The sequence below is a fragment of the Poecilia formosa genome, unplaced genomic scaffold, assembly GCF_000485575.1.
Source record: "Poecilia formosa unplaced genomic scaffold, Poecilia_formosa-5.1.2 Scaffold31, whole genome shotgun sequence".
In the NCBI taxonomy this organism is placed as follows: Eukaryota; Metazoa; Chordata; class Actinopteri; order Cyprinodontiformes; family Poeciliidae; genus Poecilia; species Poecilia formosa.
Genome location: NW_006799970.1, coordinates 2,512,732 through 2,536,922, shown reverse-complemented (window position 1 = coordinate 2,536,922; position 24,191 = coordinate 2,512,732). Strand labels below are relative to the sequence as shown.

At 39.1% G+C, this 24,191-nt stretch overlaps 1 protein-coding gene across 1 annotated transcript in view; it reads right to left on the bottom strand.

The window, feature by feature from the left end:
* Positions 1 to 24,191, bottom strand: part of ppp1r37 (protein phosphatase 1, regulatory subunit 37) — a 39,652-nt gene that overhangs the window by 10,177 nt on the left and 5,284 nt on the right. The window contains exons 2-4 of the mRNA XM_007549461.2: positions 11,694 to 11,791; positions 3,778 to 3,823; positions 2,091 to 2,191 (exon numbers count right to left, since the gene is read on the bottom strand). Coding sequence (XP_007549523.1) covers positions 2,091 to 2,191; positions 3,778 to 3,823; positions 11,694 to 11,791 — 245 coding nt within the window. The remainder of the gene's footprint in view (positions 1 to 2,090; positions 2,192 to 3,777; positions 3,824 to 11,693; positions 11,792 to 24,191) is intronic.

The window sequence follows — 24,191 nt, the reverse complement described above, 5'->3', positions numbered from 1 at the left end:
TCCCTCAACCACTAGATTAGGTTTAAGTATAATCATCAAATGTAAAGAGAAATAAAGATGTTTAGTTGAGTTTTCCTTGCCTACAAATGAAATATCAGCAAAGTTTGGGGCAAAACATGAGTGTGATTTGTATTTTCCCTCTGAGGACAGAAATGTAGAAGAAAACGAAAACCAGATGAGCCAGATAACGCATAACGTCCTCTGACCTTTCGCCTTCTCGTGCGTGTGCGTACTGGGAGACGTTGCAGAGTGTACACACGCGTGTTTATCTTCAGGGCGGGGGAAGATGAGTCACATTCAGTCTAATAAAAGCCACCCTGTGATCGCACTCTTCATGCCTGCTTCTCCACATATTTCTCAAAACACTTCTCCACCGAACCACTTCTCTGCTTTCATCCTCCCAAAACCGTCCCGACATGAGGCCGCGATGCAGATGCGACTCTCTGCCAAGTGTAAACCATCTTCTGCATTTCTCTCCCGCCCACTTCAGAAAACGAATCCGTCCTCAAAAACAAGTCGATGCGCGATTTATCCCCGTTCCTTTAGAAAATCAGACAAACCAGCCGAGCCTCTTCCATAATTCGTCCTTTCAAACTTCTGTTTCATCGGAGCCCAAAGCGAGACACTCGTCTGCAGTGACTCAGTTAATGACTCACTGAGCTAATTCATTCATTTTTCCGGAAAACTGCTCCAAATCAGTAAAAAAAAAAAAAAGAAAAGAAAAACCTTTAAATGTCAAGCTGCATTTGTTTGAATACTGTGAAGGTCGTATCTTCTAGAACGCACATGTATAAGCAGCATGATTCATCCAAATATTAAGGCCTGATGGCTTTTCCCTTCAAGGGGACAGATTAGAAAAAAATGCCACAATATATAAGGTAAACAACAAATATTTAGGATAAAACTGAGACAAAGTATCTGTAACCTTTAGGACCCTCTCAGGGACTAAAAAAACAAAAGAACAAGCAAATGATTCAGATTAGCAGCAAAAAAGCGAATAGTTTCTCCAAAATCATATTTTAAAGAAAGTCCAGCAAACAATTTCTTTCAAAATCTTCCCCCAACATCAAATCAGGCTGAATTCATTGGATCCAGGAAATCAAGACGTCTGTTTTGTTTAGTTTCAGTGTGAAATGGTTTCCAACAGTAAAATGGCTTTTTATTTATTTCTGCAACCAAGAGAAAATCATCTCAGTTCAGTATCGGAGGTTCAATTAGGCCACATCATGTAAAAGAAATAAATAAAAGACAGAGACATCGTTAGTCTCTGATTTAGCTTCAGATTTAGTTTTTTTATCTGTGGATATCTGAAGGTAGAGTTTGTGACTGAAAATGAAAGCAAGATTGGAGATGGTGGTTAAATTGGCATTAGTAAGTGCTCTTATAATAACTTTTGCTACTGTGCCATTTGAACTGAAACAAGATGGTGCTGTAAAGATAAGAGCAAAGTAAGTTATGATTTAACTACTAACAGAAATGCAAAGCATTTATGGACAAAACTCTGATTTCTTGTTTGAGTTCAAGCCTGAGCTTGATTTACTGAGGTTAAAAGATTTATAGCCGAGCACTTTTAGAGTCAAATTTTCCACTACAACTAGTGAAAAATAAAAACGGCTTGTTTTTGTTTTTTAGTTTGAATAATGTCAGAGATGTTTAATGAAGACTAAAGACATCGAGAGTCCTTCAAAAAAGGGACGTCTGGTAAAAAAAATAATAGTTAAATAAAAAAGTAGGTTTGTCCTTAGAAGCCAGTTCATTGTTAGAAATTGAGTGGAAAATCAATCAATCATCAACTTTATGCACTCGGGTTGTGTGTCTGTCTCTTGTCTGTATTGTACAACAACATCCTGTGGCTTTGGAATGAGAGTTTCTACGGTCAGAACCTGGATCCCAGTTCTCCGTACACCAGAACATGTGCTCAACCCCAACATTTCCAGTAGTTTCTTTATTTATTTTTTCACAAATCAACATCTGGGACAATCAGACAAACCCATGACGACCCCTCTGAATCCTGGAGAGGACGATCACAGACTGGATTTGGAAAGAGGAAACAAAAACACAGATGGAGAGATCATTTCAAGTTATCTTACATCTTCATCCAGGTTGGTCTGCTCCAGGTCTATCACTTTAAACTGGACTCTCTTCAGAATCTCCTCCAGAGACTCGCACGCTTTGTAGTCCAGCTTCTCACCTGAGCACACAAACACACACATTTGAGTATTTATGTGAAGCAGGAGAAGAAACAAGGTCAAAAATACTGTAAAGCAAACCGGAGTCAGTAGGGACAAAAAAAAAGAAAAAAAAAGAATCTAAATCCTGATTTTTAACTTTTTTTTTCCAGTCAGTAAACACACCACACTATGCCCTATAAAGATAAACTGACAAAAACACTCTGGAGTGGAAGACGTTACTGAATAATGAAGAGATTTTCAGCTGTTGAACATAAAGTTGGAGGAAGAGCAGACATATACATTTATACCAATGCAGTATTTTCTACAACGTTTTGAGGCGTATCTGGAGTTGGAGTGAGCGAGACCTTTAGTTGACACCAGAAAATCGACATGGAGATTGTTTCTGTTTTGATGCAGACAGGAGTCTGCTGTCGAGAATGAAACTTTTAAAATCTTAGCTAACACTTTTGGTAGCAACTACTGCCCTGGTGTTGCATCATCTCTGCTCTTAAAATGAATAATTAATGAACACTTACAGCAGGAAGATACACAATCACAATTTCTTTTAATGTAGTTGTTAAAGAGAAATTTGAAATCAGCAGGTCAAAGTTTTTTATTTTTATTTTTTTTAAAAAGGTGACCATAAATCAGCCACAGCATTCTTAATGGAGCGTCTCTGGTTTCTGCACATTTCTTCTGAAAGGTCAAAACAGTCATTTCCAAATAATATGGAGCACATCATAACTCAGGGGTAGAAAACATTCGGCACAGTTTCCAGTTATCCCCACAGTGGCTGTTCCAGCAGGTTCACCTCAAGTTCAAACTGTGCTGTGTTCAAAGAAATTGCACAAGAATGCGAAAGTCAGATCTCAGACTCTGCACGTCTCAGAGGGGAAAAGGTAGAAGTTCATGATGAGAAAACATTAAAAAGACCAGAGCGAAGCGCCTTACATTGGAAAAGTTGTATCTGGAACTAAAATAATAATAATAATAATAACCAAGCACAGGATTTTGGAACAATAAAATCTGGAGTCTTGCAAAGTGAGAACCTCATCCTGATTTTAAGGCCCCTGGTGTGACTTAACAAAAGCCTGCAAATTTCTATTTACTGAATATAAAGACGATCAGAGACATTTCCTCTGGATTAGGGTTGCACCTAATGATTATTTTAGTAATTGATTATTCTGATGATAAAGAAATAGCACAATCTGCATATTTTTTTATTTAACTACTATAGCACAATGGTGGAAGTGCATCAAAAGATGCAAATAAGGAAATAATTCAACTACTTTTTGGGAAAATGCCACTGAAGGAGTCCTGGGTAGAACAGACAAAGAAGGCTTTTCATCTTAAATGCAAAATGTTTAATTTTTTTTTCTTTTACAATTTTGGCTTAATTAAGGCTCTGACTGTGTTGTTCTTTCAGCAAATGGCCAACACTTTGCTTGTCTGACAACGCTTCTTTGTTTTGGCCAAGTAAATGAGGTCTAAAATGCTGCGTGTTGTTCATCTGAGCTTGTTTAAATTAACCTATTAAAGGCAGACAAAAACACACAAGTTGAATGTACAGCACTGCCCGCGACTGCCGTGTTATTTTTGTGCTCACCCTTCAGATCCAAGCATTCGTTTCGCTGAGTCAGGTCTTTCAGTTCCTACAGAAACAGAAAGAAACATGGTCAGAACGAGTTCGTTTTGTCCACCAGTCTGCAGCAGACTTTGCTTTTCACCATGATGAAACTTTCACGTCACAGAGGAAATTCAATAAAATCTGTACGAGCCATTTGCATCACAGAGCTTGTGCAAACCGAGATAAACCTTCGGTACAAACATTGGTTTCAAGACGGCTGAAGCTGCTGACTGAGTCCCAGTGATAAGTTTAAAAGGAACAGCGTGTCGCCAGCGGAGCGACATCATTGGTCAGTACAGGTGGGATACTCAGGACAGATCATTTCCTTTTCTCTATTCTCTATTGTGTTCTTATAAATCATACGCCTTAAAGTCTCTGTATCTGCTGCTTTACCACAGTTAAAAAAAAAAAAAAAAGAGTAAAAGAAGGAGTAGTTAACGATCTTTTGGCGACTTTAAGATTAAAAGCTTCCCATTAGAAGAACACGACTTATATGGAGACTAAGGGTGGCATTCCTTGGCTTCCCTCAGCTACAGCTTTGCACAGTTTAGACGCAGCTTGAGGAGTCTTTTAAACAGGAACAGCAACAACAATGTGAAAGTGAAACTAAACTTCAAACCACAAAGTCATGCTATGAAAACCTAGACAAATGGGTTGTAGAGTAAAAAAGGAGAAGTATCTCTTAATTTCAGGTTTTGATGCAGCCCTGAGGGACATTTTGAGGAAAATGAAAGCAACATGAAAGCAAAACCTAACACCTTTAAAAAAAATGCTGCTTTCGGCCTTGATTAGAGTGCCACTTATTTCTTCAAAAATGTATTTTATTCTCCATTTGAGGTGAAACATCTTTACCCAAACTAAAAAAAAACAATAACTACCTTCTTTACACTAAAGGGTGGCGGCAATAAAATGAATACTGATGAAATCAAAGCAGAACCATACTGGATCAATTCAGCTTTGCCATTTGGTACCCAATCTTTATTATTATTTATTCCTGGAAACAGCCTAATTTATTCTTTCCTTTCTTTCTCATCTGGGTTTTCATCACCCAGTGACCTTTTGGACAGATCCACTTGTATCCAGTGTGAGCATCTGCTGCTGTGAGACTGTCCAACGTGCTACATATGACATTTGCATGCAAATGCTTGTTCGTTACACTTTGAATATATTAGCCAATAATTATTGGGTTCCAAATAGTCCTTCACAAAATGAATACTGCACACAATGATAATGCTATGACTGTATAGTCGCAATACATTGTGTAGCCCTAAAACAAACCATTTTGTCCTTAACCACTGTAGACGTAAACATTCTCCAATCTTAATAAACAATATGCTAAGATCTGTGATATAAACACCATTTCAACGATGTATGGTCAATTTTATTTTATTTTTTTAAACAAACTTTTTTAAATATGTAGAGCCCCAATATCAATATATATGCCAATCCAGAACTGCACAGGATTCTGGGGGATGTAGGCAGAGAAAAAAGATTTTAGCTGATCAAGCTAAGCTTGGTGATTTGCCTCACCCTCACCCTTTGGTTGCCTAGCAACAATCTGCTAAGTAACTTGCGCAGCAGCAGATTCAGGTTTTGCCATCGTGTCTCAGAAGTGCTTAAAAATAAAAATAAACAATGGAGTGGAGTGAAAACTGTGGACAAAACAGTAAAGGTCACACCACCAGTTTGGCAGAATTTCAAATATAAAAAAAACAAAAAAAAAACAATTAACCGACATCGACCAATATCAAACGTCTAATATTGTGGTATGTTTTTTGGCCATGTCGTCCAGCACACAGACATGAATTTAATGTAGATAATTATTTTTAATTGGACATGCAAACACTTCATCACAGCGAACTGAAATAAAATTTAAATTATTCCTGCAACTCGGCTCAGCCCGGCTATGATCCTGTGAAACATAAACGTAATGAGGGTTTTAGAGGCGGTGTGCTGCACCTGCTGGTTCCCACGTGAAACCAGCCTCTTCACTGAAAAAGTTAGTTCTTCAAATTTTCACATCCAGAGCTCCTCGTGTATGTTCACCTTGACCACTGACTGACTGTAACGGCACCGCAGATTGAAGGCTGGTATTTAACCTCCTGCCCTGGTAAAACATCCAACCAGGCCACACAAACACAAAAACACACAGCATGCTCTCCTCAAAACTATGCACCAGCAAATCCCAGTCTCTAGATGATTGCCCCATCCATTCAGGGTGAACTCCGCAACCCCTGCCCTACTGCCTCACTGCTGTGGCTGAATGTAACGATGACAGAGTTCATGGCCTCTTGCATGACTCGGCTGGTTTCAAAAACATGATGTTATGGTACAAATACCACATGCAAGAAGCTGAGCCATTGTTGCACTAACAGAGCGACATGAAGTGCTTGAGATAACGGAGTTTGTGTATTCAAGGGAGAAACAGACACGAGCGTTAACAGTCTCTGGTGACATTTTGTGAAATCAAACTAGACTCCGTTGAGGGAAGGAGACGGATCTCTTGGGGGATTTTTCAATAGGTCTGTGCTTAGCTGCGATGAAAATGGGCACATCAGGAATGCTGACCAGATCAGAGCAAGTTCCTCTCTCTAAGCTCTGCCAGAACCCAAAATAAAACATGACACATCATGGATCACTTCATGAGTGTTTGTGCTGTGGGTGGACTTTCAAAGACCGAGAGTTTTAATTTCTGACCATTTTCATTTCTCATTGTTGCTATGTGCAGAGTTTTAACATATTTTTAATTCACAGTGACTTCGGATAGATCTTTCCAAAGGGGGTCACGATTTAAACGTAGAAGGTGAAGGAAGGAAAGGTGCGTGATGGATGGATGGATGGATGGATGGATGGATGGACGGACGGACGGACGGATGGACGGACAGACAAAGAGAAGGGTGCATACAACTTTTACAGAATTAAATTGAGAATATTTTTGAAATGTAAATATTTTGACAATTCTCTTTTTGTTTACCTATTTAAACATGAGAAACACTTTTCTAAACCTCCTTATGTAGAAACCTGGTATACATGTTAAACTGGACAGCATATTACAGCTACAGCTTTTATACAAATATTTTTTCATATTTACTACAACTGTCACTGTTATATAGTTACATAAACATATTTAAACATAAAACTGTCACTATGTTATGACATTATAACACAAAGTACATAATTTGTCAGAAAAACAAACAGAAACAGTCAGTCAGTCAGGAGGAAGGTCTTGCTAGTGTCAATCATTCTGGTGTACGCGCTGCTGGGTGGAAACAGCGAGATTGTGTGTAAAAGCTCAAAATTGCTGGTTTGCCGCAGCTGTGCAAAGGGCAGAGAAACAACTCACCATTACAAAAAAACTGTTTATCTATCGTCGTCTGTAGCCATGCTAATTAGCTTACGCATTCACGGCAGTAGGTGTGAGCATGATAGTCGGCACTATGACCCTCCTCCTGGCTCTGATTGGTCATTTCTGACCAGGAGCAGAGTATTTCTGCAGATGGCAGTAGGACCACAAGGAGGAGGGAGAATAGCTCAATTTTCCCCTGATTATCTGTTCCATAGTCTCTTGACATACTTAAAGTTTTAATAAATATGTAAAGAAAAAAGCACTATATTTTTTATAAAAGTTAGCATTCAGCCAGCAAAAAGTAACAATGTCTACAAAGCAGATTTTTAAGTAACCTAAAATGTATTTTAGTCGATCACAAATTAACAGCAGCCAGTTTAAAATAAAACTAATTTGTCCAAAAATCCATATTAATCTGCATGATGCAATGCTTACCATCTTAACATAAGAGCGCATTTACTACCTCCTTCAGCTTTAAACATACACAGTGGATGTTCTGCAAAATAAATGACACGTCCTCTAACATATAGCTCTGATATGCAGCTTGTAAATGATAATGGACTTAAGGCAGTAATTCCATGTAAAAAGGGCTCCTGCATGTTTATCTGTACATTAAAAAGCTGAAAGCAGCCTATAATTTTACATCTCATTTACAAACATTTGCCAGTTTTTTTTTTCTTTATAGCAACAGCATTCAGGGAGAACATATGTCTACACAAACAAGCATTTAAAAAATAACGGAAAAACACTCCTGCTGCAGATGGAAAATGCAATCAAGAGAAATGTGACACAAAGCTACCAAGTGTCCAAGTTTTAGGACCCCGGTGGGAGGAACTGTGCAGCAGACATTCAACATGCAGCTACTAAATAGTCTCGCTCGCACGCACGCACGCATGAACGAACGAACGCACGAACGAACGCACGAACGAACGCACGCGCCAATGGCAATATGGAAAATCACCTGTAAGACGACTGGCAGGTTGCCACATGAGCAATCCAGCAGTACTTAATAAAGAAAGCATTTAGAATGAAAAAGAAAACAGTAAATATCTGAGCAGCTCTTGCCAAACGCCTCTCACTGGCCAGTCATGCTTATGTGACCAGTTACCGCAAGGATGACTCAGCAGAAATGGATGGTCTCTTTACCGGACAGGAGCTCTGCTGGTAGACCATAAAATTGAAACCGCAACGGTCAACGTCGGACACAGGCTGGTAAAATTTCCACTGGATGTGACTGAAACTCAAGATGCAGCTGTTGTCGATGACAACATTTTAATAAGTTAAGAGGATTTGGACCTTGAATTCACTTTCTCCAATAATTAAGGTGGACATTTCCAAACCCTAAAAACCCTGGCGTGGCATGTATCCAAACTTGTGGGTTTCCTGCCGTTCCCTTTGTGTTTTTACTAAATCAATTTATCTCCTGTCAGACTCTGGGGATGCGGTGTTTACCACCCCCACAGGAGATGTGAGTGCTGAGCTTGGGAGCAGGGATGCATTATTAATTCCTCCTGATTGTTGTGCCACTGCAGAGCACGCACTGTAAACCGTTTACTGTCACCGCTTTATGGGCTTTGCACATTTATCGCGACCGGCTTTTTGAATGATGGTGTCAAACAAGAAAGAGGTCCAGATGAAAATATGTTCCGCGCTGCGAGGAGACCGGTCAGCTGAGAGTCTGGGATCTCAGCCTCGTGTGGATATTCACATTAATGTGCTAAGCTGCTGTTGTAAAGAAAATAAAATCAAATAAAATCACATGGGTACATTGCGGGAGTACATTTACACACTTCAGGACTATTTGTCAAATTTCCAGCGTGATATAAATTGCTGAAAGACAACAGTTTTTTCCCCCTCAGGCTGGCTATATATTCCCCATTTCCTCTAGCGCTGTTATAAAAACACATCTGACGTTCAGAGGAAACGACTCCCAAATGAGGAAACTCCAATACAGTAATAGAAATGAAGTTTGTGCGTCAGTCCACACACAAAGGCAGAATATCTGCAGAACAATACCGATACTTTAGGCTTCCTCCGAGGAAGACGAAGAGCTGAAGGTCTGACATGACGAGACTGAAGTCTGCAACCAAGAAACGAAAACAAACAACTGGTCCTGATGACTGAATTTTGTTTTAAAAACCCTCAGTTCTGTCAATTTATTTACTGGTGATTTATAATCTGCTGTTTTCTTCACACAGACTAGTAAAACTGCATTCATCAAACATAGTTAAAAATAAAAAGAAAAAGAAAAGAGTATCCTGCTACCTGTGAAAAAACCTGACTGTATGCTGCAGAAACTTTAGGACTGGGAGGACTGGGATGATGGTCCCCATGTGGGACTGTAAAGGCTGATTTACAGCGTCTGACTTTGAAAACTGTACAATGCAATCAGTAGAGCTGGGTGATAAATAGATTTGGTCAATTAATCACTATTTTTGCTTTGTGGAGATTTAATTTTTGGAAAAATTAGGATTTTTTCTCTCCCATGCAATTCTTGGGTTTTTATAGTTCAGAGTGATGTCAGCACACCTACGGCCGCCATCTTGTTTGACAAACATGTTTTACAGCTTTTAAGTATTTAGACTTTGAATTCAGGTCAACGCTGTGACAGAATGTTAGGGCCAGACTAAAGCTTAACCATTTTAATTAGGAGAATAAATTTATAATACTAACAGGATAAAGTTGTAATTTTATGAGAACTACTAAAACAACAACAAAAAAATTCAATGAGGAATGTGGAGCATCTTATGAAATCATTCTTTGGTATAAGCTTTATAGATAATATTTAATAGACATCCAACACAAACAAAATTATCACTAGCAGGATTTTGAAACGATTGTGCAAACAATTACTGTATTTTCCGCACCATAAGGCGCACCTAAAAACCTTCAATTTCCTCAAAAGCCGACAGTGCGCCTTATATGTAGACCAATATTGAGCCACAACAGATCTAGCAACTACAGTAAGCAGCCGCCGACTTCATTTTCGCCCGTAGAAGAAGAAGCGCGCGGTGCATGCTGGGATAGTTGTCAGAACGCTGGTTTGTTAATAAAGTTTGACTGATCCATCTACCAGGTCGTCTGCAGGTCATTTAGCACCACGTTCTCCATGAACATGCTGTGCGCGAATGGAGTAGGGTGACCATCATCCGGCCACGCCCCGGCCCAGTCGCGGTAGGCTCATCCGGGGTGCTTCGACTAGGGTTACCAAGGGACCAGCCCCTATACATTTAAAGTCGGGGGAGATGCAGGGGGGAGAGAGAGACAGAGACTGCGGCGGTGGTTGGTCTGTGTTACCCAGAAAGCAGTTGGACACAATATTACAACACCGTGAGTGAAACCTACTATATAAAGTACTAACGGACCATTTCTTTATTATTACACATCCACATTTGTAGAGTTCGGAACAAATCGCGTCGGGACGGGTGGCAACTCGGACTGTAGCGTCTATTCTATGCGCCTTATAATGCGGTGTGCCTTGTATATGAAAAAAGTTTTAAAATAGGCCATTCATTGAAGATGCGCCTTTTAGTGCGGAAAATACGTTAATTTTATTTTGCAGAAAGATCAGATCCTCATAATATTTCCTAGAAAAAATAAAAAATTTTTCCAGTAATTTTAAGACATTTTCTTCTGGTAAAATTGCATCCTTTTTCTGCTGATATTATGACCATTTTCTGGTAACAGAAATTCAGGAAAATACAGTCGTAAAGATTCTTTTGTTAGTCATCTTCTATGTCTCTTCAGATATACCCGACATATTTCCGTTTACTTCATTACAGGTGTCAGCTGTGACACACTTGTTATTAAGTGTCAAAATAACAAAATAATCTTTAAGACCGGACATTTTCTCGTAGCCTGGCTCTAAAGCTCTGTCGTACAACAGACGGGATAAGTGAAATAAAAACTACTTTTTAAAAATATTTTCTGTAGTCTGTGTTTTGGAAAACAAAGCAAGCCAACAGGCAAAATAAAATAAATAAATGAAAAAACTAGTTAAAGTTTACATTTGTTATGGAGATGTACTGATGCAGTAGTATTTATTATGGTGGGGATTTTTTTGTGCTTATTACGGATTAAAAGAAAGCAACATTTTCTGATGTCGCCTCATATTTGTCATCGGTTGTCTTGGGTCCAAATCTGCTCTTGGTTGACTGAAGAGCTTCTTTTGATTCGCTCACCATGAGTGATTTTTGCCTGCGACAATTGCACAAAGCGGACCCAGCTTGACGGGATCACATGCAAAACAACCTACAGAGCAAGATTAGATGTTTGAGCTCATTATGTTTCCAAGGAAAAGCTCATTTTATAGCTGCTCCGTCTGCAGCGTGAAGGACTGCAAAAAACAAAGGTGAACAGCTCACAAAATAATAAAATAAAAAGGTTACTAGTTCCTAGGTGAGTTTTTTTTTTTTGCAAGACAAGTGCAAGCGACAAAATAAGTTAGTCGAACTAGACCATTTAGACCCTCCCCCCCCATTTACAATTTCTTTAGTAAACATTTGTACATAAAAAGCCCTTCACTAAATGTCCTTTTGTTGCTTCTTACCTGTATTTGTTTGAGCACTTTGGGGACAGGTTTACAGTTCAGTTTCTGACAGGCCTGCTTGTAGGAAGAGAGGATTTCCTCCACCGTCACATTCTGAGCTGAAAAACACAACAAGAAGGTAAAAAAAATATATTTTTTAAAAAGTTTAACAAGAAGGCAGAAAAGTGAATAAGGATGGCTGGATTCTCTGCACACATTTGAGTGTTTAAAATGTTTAACAGTTGTGAAAGTCACAGAAACACTGAGCTCAGACTAACGTACTGAAACAGAAACATGGCTGTGGAGACACCATTAGGACATCTAATGCCTTTTAGTTATAAAGCTGTGCTTCAAATACAAATAAGTGTTACTATGACTGTATTTTATTCACTTTTTTTTTTAAATTAAGTGAGAAAGATCTAGGAAACATTTATGTAGCCTCTGAACAGCACCAAGCACACCCTGATGCTACTCATCATCATCATCATCATCAACTGCTGTTCGACCAAAGCTTCCCTAAGATAAAGTGTGGGACTGAGACACAAAGAAAATACTTTGTTTTACTACGACCTGTTTGTGTCTGAGCCTGAGGGAGCACTCCGCTCTGACACAGAGGATCAGAAAACACGACCCTCCCCTTCCTCACACCCCCCACCTCAGGGTGCCCCCTACTTAAAGCTGCAAAAAGGAGGTATTGTTCTTGGTTTTTGTGTGGGTTAAGTGCAGTTGCCATCCCAGACTGTTGCAGAGGCTAACTCCAGTCAGATGACTGGGCAACATTCAAAGCTACTGTTCTGGCTGAGAGGCTCTGCTGATGGATGAAGCGAGGCTCTCATGCAGAGGAGGGAAAAAAAATAAAAGAAAGAAGAAATAAAAGCCCACGACAGACAGACAGACATGAAAGCTTGAATCCATACACATAAATTTAAAAACATGAGGCCAATTGAGCTGATTGACAAAAGCAGGAGAATAATTATGGTCTTTGTTTCCTTGAGCACGCTCCACACACACACACGCGTGCACACACACTCAGCACTGACTGCGTGTGTGTGTGTGTGTGTGTGTGTGTGTGTGTGCGTGCATCTTACTTTTGCTGCAGTCAGCAATCTGATTTCACAGAGGTGAGAAACTTGTCTCCTTCACTGTTCAGCAGCATTCATCACTGGTTTCCTTGCTCTCCTGCAGCGGCTCTCGTTAAGTTCATCACCCAGCGCTTTGGTTAAAAGCAAATTCTGGAAAAAATGCTGCAGTGCGTGAAATCGGGGAAACACAAGACCCGCATTTGTACTCTGGTTTTCTGTGTTCTAGGAAAATCATAATTAGTTGGCACACAAATGAGAAAGCTGCTGAATTTGGTGGTGATGTAAAAAAGAAAAGGATCAGTCAGTTATATCCAGTAACGCTGCGATACTCCAGATTGGTTTTGGGAAGATAGACCGTAGAGCTGGTTGCATTTTTAGGACCATTGCCCACTATTTTAATCCTCTTCCAGGTTTTTCTTTCAGAGATTCTCAGTATTTAGCTCCAGCCATGTTCACATCAACTCTTCCCACTGAAGAAGAGATTTACAGATTTCATATTTTTGCTATAAAAAAAGAAAACTTGCCATGAATGCTCCTTTGTCTGTCACCTAAAGCCACAACTTGATGCATGTAGGAATTCAGAAGGAAAACCTTTGCAAGTCACTGTAATCTTCAACGAAATGCTTCACTCGGAGACACGAGACTCTAAATGTTTGTGTCTTTTTTGCAGTACAGAGGTATAACATGGGTTTAATCACTTAATGCCACATTAACAGCTTAAATATGTGCTTAATTGTGGCAGTTATGTTTCACTCAAATGGGCATTTGGCAGGACATACCAGGTTAATGCCAATCTGCGTTAGTATTTTACCTCTGAAATACATACAGAGCGAGCTCTGTGGCGCGAGAAAGCAGTCTATTAAATTTGTTCTGTACAGTTCATGCGTTCCAGCGAACAAAGTGTCCTTGGAAAAGTGTTATTGTGCAGCGTCGCTGTGGAGCAAGCGTGTGAGTAAACATTTCCTGAGACGGGGTGGGGTTCGGAGGTGGAGAGTGTGTGATGCTCACTAGACTGTAACTTTCATGCAGCTTATTAATTAGAGAAGGACAGAAGCAAAGAGCACAGATCATTTAATCTAAAAATGATTCATCGCCACCATGTTAAAAGAGTGCAAGGAGCGTGGCGTATGACCATTCCTCCAAATTTAAAAACAAAGAAAAAGCAAACATCACCGCCAACTGAAGTCAGTGATAAGAGTAGAAAGAGTGCAGAATCAGTAAAGCCTGAGCTACAACTGCTGTCTGCATTTCTGCTGGGTCTGCCTTTGTTTTATTGCACTCTGCTCAGAGCTGCTGCTACATGCATGGAGGGGAGTGGTGATGAGGCACGCAGAGAGGGAAGGAAGGCCGAATTACCGAGCCAGGTTATGTCTTCAGAAACACAGATCGAGAGCCGGCGACACGGAGAGGCAGAGAGATTAAAAGGTAACACAACAATGAGTCAGGAAATAAACTCCACATCAGAAAATGAAACAAAAACGAGGCTGAAAGAACGAACAGCACAGGAAGCAGACTCCTGATCTAGACAGGAAACAAGTTCACAGACCAAGAAGGTTACACAGTATTGGTCTTGTTTAAGTGACTGTAAGAGAAGGAGGTCACAGAATAGTTAAACTAGCATTTATTTCACCCTTTTAAAATCATGGTTTTGGAAATTGAGTAAAGGACGACCTCTTGACCTTTATGATCTGTACCCAAACTCTATATAGTTTCTACTTTTCATTAAGCATGTGATAAATAAAACAAACTGAGGCAAATATGTATATATTCTGTCCATCCGAAACAAAAAGTTCAACCAAGCAAAACACATAAAATCTGTGTCTGTAAAAGATTCAAGGTCAGACGTTTCGCCACATTGATATTTCCGGTTCGGAGGACACCGAAGAAGAGACGACGACTCCGCTCTAACCCAGAAAAACCTCCGACAGGCCACATCTTTACATCTTGTTTGTGTTTGCGATTGCTGCTGGCAGCTCTCCACAGCGCTACAGCAGCAGCTGCCTGAACCGCGGTCTGTGCAACAGAACCTTGTATTCTGCCGACTCCGGTTCTCGGAGGTGAACTGGGTTGTGCAGGGCTAACGGGTAGAACCGCTGCTTTTCTGACGAGGGCTGGCCAGTTTGGCACAAACGTACCCACAAACACTTTGAGCTCCCACGATGTTTGTTGAAAATAAAAACAAATTGAGGAATTTTGACTGCGACAGGAAACGAACAGGCAAAACTTACACAAATGTTTCTCCCTTCGTACCCTGATGTGGAGAATTACTGCCAGCAAACACAGACACGTGTAGATGTAGTAAGGAAATTAGTGAGATTAAATCCAGAGACACAAACTAAAGACAGAGCAATGCAAATGTGCCAAATGATGTACTCCTGCAGACAGACGACTACAGATGGCCAAACCTCTGCTTCAGAGGTAGCAGAAGGGACACAGTCTCCAGCTGGCAACACACCGACTATCTGCTTCACACAAAGGTCAACGTCTGAGAGTAATTCCACTAAACTCCTTAGAGAGTGAAATTTAATGTGGGATTGTGGGTAATGGTGTTTAATTTGAGCAAGTCCTGAAACGTAGGGCTTATAGTGCCGAGTAAATTAGGACACACCGACAGTGAAGATGTTTTTAAATGTGTAATTATTATAAACCACGGTGGGGAGAGAAAAAAAGTCATGTGATAAAAGTGAGTTATGAAGTGATGACCATTTTTAATGACGGCTGCAAAGACCAAAGGTTGTTACTTTAGTTATTTTAAAGTTTCCTCTTTTTGGTTCAATGGGAGGCAAAAACAACTCTGGTTTTAAGATCCAACATATGAAATGTTATCAGCAGCTTAATGTTAAAAAGCTTAATGTAATAAGCAAAAAAAAAAAAGTTACAATTTCTTGTGATGCTTAAGAGTAATTTCAAGAAATATCACAAAATATTTTGATAAAACTTTAGGTTTATATCATACATTCCTACTGAGGAGTACAGAAAAAAATAGATAAAACTGACTCAATATTATTTTGAATTTTTGTAATTATTAAATGATGACTTAATTTAAATGATGATTAAATCCCCATAGGGATATTTTGGGCCACTATTCTTTGAAGTGCACAGTCTCATTTGTGATTTTCTGGTTATAATTGTCATATTCCTTATGCAACAACTAGTTTCATCCAAAGTGTTTTGCTGCGAAAATAAAGCAAAAACCCAATAAATCTGAAATATTCCTTGCAATTCAGTGCATATGGGGGTAGAAGCATTTTATAACACTTCTTTCCTCTCTCTTCAGAGACAAATTGGGGCACAAAAAAACCTAAGTATGAAAACAAAGCCAGCTTTTCAATCCACTCATGCTTAAATTTGAACTGAGGGCATCGTGGCTCACCTGTTTCCTAAAAATAATCTGCTCCCTCAGATTCTGAGAATGAACATGTATAAACAACATGTTCATTCTCTGATGCGCTGTGTTTGTGTGTTTTGACTCTTGTACTTGACTGTAATACTTCCTTGTCAGAACAGCGTAGTAAAAGTAAGCTACTTCAGTTACCGCACCTGTATGAAACCAGAACCAGCTGGGCTGATGTCCCAGGGCGAGGAAAAAACAGCCAGCGACAGGGGAGGTTTAACAGTCGTAAATTTTAAATCAATTACTCAACCTGAATAACAGGCAGAGCTGCAACAAGTACAAGCACATGTTCAGGAGGCAGAACGCTGAACCAACAATGTGACCTAGAAAGCCCATCCTTTGACCTTCCACACCTCAACTCGCTTGCATAACTCCTCCAGTGAGATCATGCTAATTTCAGAGGAGGTAGTCACTCCTCTGTATGCCAACACACTGTTATGTTATTGATATGGATATTTTGCCCTCAGAAAACTGCGACCGAGTAACGTATTCATCCGTTTGTTTTCACTGAACTACACTATTGTGACGGCTGAAGCTTATCCATGAAGACACCGTGCAAGAAAACTTGCCAAGGCCGGTGGTTGGGGCGCTCAGCAGTCATTCATCCAGCGGCCTGTCGTATTTTTGAGTTAAAAAATGTTTAAAGCTGACAGGAAATTTGAAAGTATCACTTGATAATTATGCGTCATTGAAAAATCGGAAGATTAATATCTGAACACCAACTATAAAGTCTTAAAAAATGCAAACATTAAAACAAAACGTAAGAAAATAAGCAATGCTAAGCCTGGTGGGAGCACAAATAAAGCCTGGTGGCCCGCCAGGCTTATAAAACTCTGTTTTCTGTTGAAAAGTTACCAATAAAACGAGCTAGGTGTTTTTTTTTTATTATAAAAATGGTCATGCACCCACATGGGAGTCCCATAAACTTTATTTTATTATTAAAATAAAGTTTAGCATAGTATCAAGCAAGCTACTGCCCAAATATCCCCATTATTAACTTTTCATTAAGATTATAAGCACAAGTTTTATACTCATTTTATTATTTTATGTTGTCACTAGAACCTTTTGTCCCGGTTTGTTAGGATTTTCACTAGATTAAAAGTATCAATATTTTTACTTTATTTTAGTTTTTTTACACTTTATGTCTTAAATCGAGATGTTCAACTCTTGTCAAGCAGGTACAAGTAATCAAACAGCAAACTTAAGAGCCTGTCAGATAAAAATGCTAAACATCTCCTTCAAAACCTGACAACTCTGTAAGACAGGCTCAAAGTGTTTATCACATCCCACTGCCCTGCAGTGTCAGCCAACAGTGGAAGCGAAGGCTGTGCTGCCGGGGCAATTCATAGGGAATGCTTACCTTTTTGAAATTATCACACACACAAAAAGCATAAACTAGCTGAAAAGAGGGCAACGAATGCATTTATTCTACGTCTATACATATCTTTTAAAGTTGAAGATCAAAAGAAGACGTACAAGTTTAAGCCTAACTTTGTTAATTAAACGCCTTTTAATAGAAAAGGTCTTAATATCTACTCTTAAGAAGAACACTTCCAGTGAAAAAAGAGAGGAGTGTTTGATATGTGATCAAATGTTACACAAAGAAACATCAATGTGTGCAAAGTACAAATTAATAGAAAGAAACATCTCCCTCCCCAGGATGCCGAACAGAGGCATTTATGAAAAAAACATCTAAAGAAGTGTTAGAACACCTAAGGGGCCTAATTACTCCATTATGAAGTTCTTCAAAGGCGCTTGATGTTTAAGCCAAACCTCGGGGGCCTGTGTAAGCATGAAATTCGTAACTTTTCACATAAGAAAGCAGAGCTAACAATCTGCTTTCCCTCAAGGAAGCTGTCAAATGAAGGCACTGCCATCCTTCAGACCTCCAACATCTTAGACAACTCAATCTAAAACCAGTTTCTTAAAGAAAGACAAATCACACCTGGGTTTTCCTAAATGTTGAGCTTGCATTTTGACCCAGTTTCAGCACGTTTGTTAGTCTCTTCATCTCGACCTCCTTTTTCTACCTTCATCACTCATTCGTTCCCTTTGCTTAACAGACAGGAAAACAATTTGTTCTTTCACTTGAGCAACACAGAGCAAACAAGCAAAGGTAAAAGTCTACTTATTTTCAGACACCACCTGTACATAAAGACAATGGTCATCCTGTGGAAAGATTCAGTAAATGCTACGTTCGTGTTGTTCCTTGACAAACAGATTTCTCCCGAGGGAGATTGATCAAATTCTTTGACTTGACTTTGACTCACACAGTGGACTATTTTAAAATCTATTACGGATTATTTTTTGCTTCACTGATAAAGGTCGACTTGTCATGCACAGGTTAATTGGTCAGAGACTGATTCGAATGATCATTGTTTAATTGGCTCTGACTGCACATATTCAGATATTTCCTACTGATTACGGGGACCAAAACAAATAGTTCCCAGTATTTCACTGCAAAAATGTTTGTGCGGATTTAGAGTAAAATTTAAAAAGTGTTGGATACCTTTAGTTTTAGTTATTACAAATATTTGCCTGGGGTTATTGATGCTAAAGGTGGCCCAACCAGTTGTTAGGTTTCAGAGGCACTTTATCACACAGAGCCATGTAGGCACCATTAAAGCTAAGGTATGTAACGTTAAGCTTTTTATTTTTTTTTTTTTTACATATTTGTTAGAACTCACACCGTTGTGACTGTATACTATGAGACAGATCATTTGTGGAAAAACAAAAAAAAAAAAAAAGGTCACCCAGTGCTAACTAGAAACAACCAAAGTTAGGAGTAGGAACTGAACGCTGTCAATCAGGCATGTGTGCCTGATTGACAGGCACACATGCCTGATTGACCCTAAACCCCCAGTTCCCTGCTCTGGTGCAGCTTCTCCACTTCACCAAAGCCCATCATAAATGCTATGGACAGTTGGCATAGTTAGCATAGTTAGCAACTCGAGTAACGGCGAGTTGTTTTGCCGCCATTAACACACGTAGCATCTCGTTCATAATGTTGTTTGACAGTGCCAAGACCCTCCTCCTGGCTCTGATTGGTTGCTTTTGACTGCGAGTTGGCTGCATTTCTTCATACGGCAAAAGCAGCACGAGGAGGAGAAAGACTGCGCTATTCACAGATTATCTGTCTCATATTATGCAGTCACACTATGGTGAGAGTTTTAACAAATATGTCAAAAATATTCTTAATAAAAGCTACACACTGCAACTTTAACAAACACTGTCATTTAAAAGCTCCATTTAGTACTCGACTAATATGTTAATTGGTCTGATGTTGTGAAACATTGACACTTCTTCACCCCACTGTATGCTGCAGTCCTAAATCCTGCATGGACTTGCTCATAAACTCAAGTAGTGACGTAAAATGTGGTGAACTCAGCCACGCTCCCGCAGGTAACATTTGCAGTCTGCGCAGATAAACAGTTGAGGTGTCAGCAGAGAATATTGTTGGGGTAAAACAAACAGTGATTTGCTAACCAGCTAGTACGACCACCTGTTTTTAGTGAGGCTATATTAAGGGGATTGCCTTGAGTTGATTACTGCATTTATAAAACCATGATGACAGGAAACGGTGTTAAAAGATTTTCCAACAATTCAAAGAATTTTGCACCACCAAGGAAGATCAGATACAGAGCGCAGGTTGGAACGGTGACATGTCAGCAGGGTAATAATTACTGTCTTCAGAAAGATAATGATCCAAAACATATGTCCAAGCCAAGACAGAAACAGTTCAGACACAAAAAGAGGAACCAGGATTTTGGACAACCTAGAGATTATGAAAACAGAAATAGTCAAATACCCCTGTTCGTATGCTCCAACTTTGTGAAATGTTATGAGAGATGGATCAGAGCTGGTCTATTGGCAAAGGGAGGCTGCATAAAGTATCAACAGGGGAATCAGTAATTGTGCCATTGTGCATTTTAAGTAAATTAGACTGTTCCCTAGTGAAAGAAAAGAACACAAAGGTTGTATTTATATCTGCCTCTCAATGGATATGCAGTCATTTCAATTTTCTCTACTAAAAAGTGCAGCCTGGTTCGACATGTTTTTATCAAAACTATGGAAGAGTTGGGACTAAAACAAAAGCAGTAAAAGCCTCTGACCTCAAAGCGGGAATAAAAAGCCTTGCCGTCCTATGCTCCAGCCCTGTTTGCTGTCATTTCGCACCTCTTTGTTGTGGCGCATGTTGTGGCAGCAGCACCATTAACACGTAGCAGCCAGCTGACTGGTTTGTCAGAAGTGTGGGAAAAAAACTGAGCTGAGAATTTGTACCAGCATGCAAAATGAGAGTCGGACAGAGTCAGATAAAATAAATAAAGAAAAGGATGCAGTGATGGTTTGTGTCCAGGAGAGATGCTGATTAAAATTGAGTAATCAGAGTAATTAAATACAAACCATGGATTGTAATTTCAGCTTACAGTAGAGAAATAAAGGATTGATATATAAACTGAGAAAAACTCATGTTCAGCATGGACCACACTGGATTTGGCTTCTTGCATTTAATATCTAGAATAGAGCAGCAACTAACAAATATATATTTATAATTGTATATTCTATCAATTATTCTGACAATCTGATAAAAAAAAATTGGTACATTCTACAGTTTTTTCATTTAATCATTTAAACCTTTTTTATGCATTAGAAATATATTAAAATGCAATTCCTTTTTTAAATAAGAAAATAAACTTTTTATTGCCTAAAGGGAAATAACATTTAGTGAATTTGAACTGGGTGAAGTTAAAACTGTGCCACTTGAAGAGTCTTGGGTAAAACATATTTGTACAGTTTTGGTTTAATTACCGTTTTTCTTTTTCAGCATAATGCCCTTTTTGAGTCTGTATACTCCGAGTAATGGATGACTTAATTGATTGACTATTGTTTTAATAATTGATTCATCATGATTAATTGTTTCAGGACGAATCTAGACACAGACATTACAGGTGGGTATTAAGGGTTAAAACATGCATGTGCAATATTAGCATAAAAACCCCTTTACGTCTCATAAGTGTTTTTACTAGATTAAACAACTCTCTTCAGTGACTTCCAACAGTTTGCTTGACATCATTTTCCAGTGTTAAAGTGTTTTTGTTCAGTTTGCAGTAGTTTCCAGCTTTCCACAGGAGCTGGAATGAGGGAAGAGAAGAGCAAGGTATTCCTGTTTGACAAGGACAGAAAGTTCAGACGTGAAGGCAGCTCCATCGGTAAACAACAAGTGGCCTCCTTCTGTGTCAAACTGCATTTTTAACTTCCCATTGAAGAACCTGAAGTCAAAGGGCAGGTTTCAGCAGAAAGCAAACACACATGCTCACTTCTTTCATTTAGAAGACAAACAGAGATGCGTGTGCTGTTTGGTTAGTTAAATAAGCCTAATAGACGTAAGGTGCAAATAAGAGGAGCAGCTCTGCTGATATCATCAGCAGGCGCTTTTGTTCCTCAAACATTGGCAGACAAACACTTTGTTTCAAGCTTGCAGGTAATTTATCAACAGTTTGCTGCAATATGTTGCAGAAGTTGAGTTAGGAATTATTTATTTTAAGCAGCAAAAGCAGCTTACATTAATGGTTCTCACTTCCTCCGTGCATTTATGTTGTCATGGATTATCCAGCCGACCTCCAGGATGTTTCTACAGATTATTTAGCAATGTGCTGCTACAGGTGGAGGGACGCTGTGTTGCTTCAAGCTATATTATACCAAATCACATTTAAGGGACATAACATTTCATGAGTAAAAAGTTTAATTTTTGCTCCTACATGGCATGTAGGGAGGATGTCGGCCCGAGAGTTTTGCTGCTTGTAAAACAATCAGCTATCAATGTGAAAGCTTTGCTTTGATTGCAAATAACGAGACTTAATCGGGATCAAACACAATAAACTTTGTGCTATAAAAAAAGAAATGATTTTGCATTTTCACAAGGAAACATTGCGGTTAAGGCCTTTATGGTTTGAACTAGCACTGCAAACTAAAGCCGTTTTAAGTGGTGAAAGAACCTGGGAAGAGAAGTGGAAAAGTTCGGGGAACTAAACAGCGAAGGGAATTCTAGGAATCTCAGGATATGATGCAGTATTTGCCCTGGCCTGGGGAACAAACAGCCCTCAGATCTCCACTGAAGAAGACTGGGGAAAAAAACAACAACAAAAAGAAACCTCTAGAATATAAAGCAACTCAGAAGAAAATAACCGCACATATTTCACCTTTTTAGGGAGCGAATGGGAACAAATGCTACCTGTGGCGCTGTTTGTTAGTCTTTACCTCTTTTACACCCACATGTTAAGCTTGTTGATAACACAAACCCTGACAACAAAGCAGGAAACAAGAGAACCAAGAGGGCATGGAAATTCAACACCCCAGCTGCTTCCTTCTGCTCCCCTGAGATGCTAAACCAAGTGTTTATTTTAAATGGCAACCCAGATGAAGTTTAGTCCATCCAGAAACTCCTTTTATGGCTCAGATAAAGCAAGATATCTGCTTTTCATCAGCTTCTTCATACCAATCTAATTCTTTAACCAGAATTCGCAGCAGAAACTTGCTATGTTTTACTAGGATCTTATAGTGAAGGGAGCCAACGAAGCTGGATCTGAAACGGGTCTATTGTGCCACTGTGCTAAAGCCTACTGACACCACAGAAGCTTTCAGAGAGTTTAGATAATCCTAATGATACAGGCCTGTATCACTGGACTTAAACCATTAAAAAAAGATTTGGGATCATTAAAAAATATTAAGATCAGTAAAAAAAAAACCTCTTCTTTAAATATTTAACTGGAGTAGATGACTGTAGAAGCTATTTTAGTGAAATTCTTCTGAAGTTACATAGCAAAACCATCTGTAATAAAAGCAGGACATCCTCCAGATGTAGAACGTAAAGCCGGAGAAATAAAGATTGGTAAAACTCTGCAAAAGTCAGTCTGTTGGTGACAACCCGATCAAAATGCATCACATTAGCTGAAGATTAATACAAAGGAGAAACCAGTTAAACCATATCAAAAACTAGCATAGCTAGGTAGCATTTAAAAGAGCCTTAACAAAAGAAGAAAACATTTCATTTGATAAAATTACTTAGTCATGTTTGTGACATATTGGTACGATAAGTAAAACCAGGCTGATATTACCAGGTGTTGTTTATGTACATGTTGTAGTTGTTGTAGTTGTTTGTGTGGATGATTCAGGCTGTGGGAAACCCACTGTTATGCGTTTGGACATGTGACAGTGACGCCGACGGGATGGGGTTTTGTTTCCTGAATCACAGATGTTGTGCCAGAAGTCTGGTCGGTTTTTTTCAGTGTATTGATTATAAAAATATTGGCACTTAGCCATAAAAGGAATATAAATTTTGGAAATTGATAGCTGCCCTAATTTTCCTTTTGGTGCATAAAAGAGATTTTATTCCTTTAATCTGAGCTACTGTCCTCTCCATTCCTGTTTTAACATACAAAGACAACATTAAAGTGATTTTCCAGCTGTTAGCAGTAACTGGTTGCTAATAAGTCTAATATTTTCTGAGTTAGCTACATACACTTTGTGAGATGGCTGCAAATTATGACAAAGTGTGCGAGGTTTTCTCAGACACATAAAGGCAAGACCTCAAAAAAGTAGGGAAGTCCAGATCTGATGTACCAATTAATCCATTTTCAAACAGATATCAAGACCCCGGAGAATCCTGTTGATTCTGCTTTTTATTTTTTACAATTTTTTAAAATGTGACAGAGTTTTTCCCACATGCACAAATTTTAAAAGCTTTATTGTAGGCCAATCACATCTTATTGACCAAACAAGTCTTGTTTTTATCTAACAATCTAAGTGTTTGGAGTGAATGAACGAGGGAGGCTCCTGCATCTTCCTGTCTGTCATTCGACCTACTTTGCTAACCGTCCTCTGACAGAGAGAGCAGCTGAAACACTAGACTCACAATTTTACGACAAAACTAACAAAGTAAAGAAACCATCAGGCGGAACAACTCTTCCTGTAACTTTTAACTGAAACGGCAGTGAAATATGATATGAGCCGAGTTATTGTCCAAGTCGCATCAAAGCAGAGAGG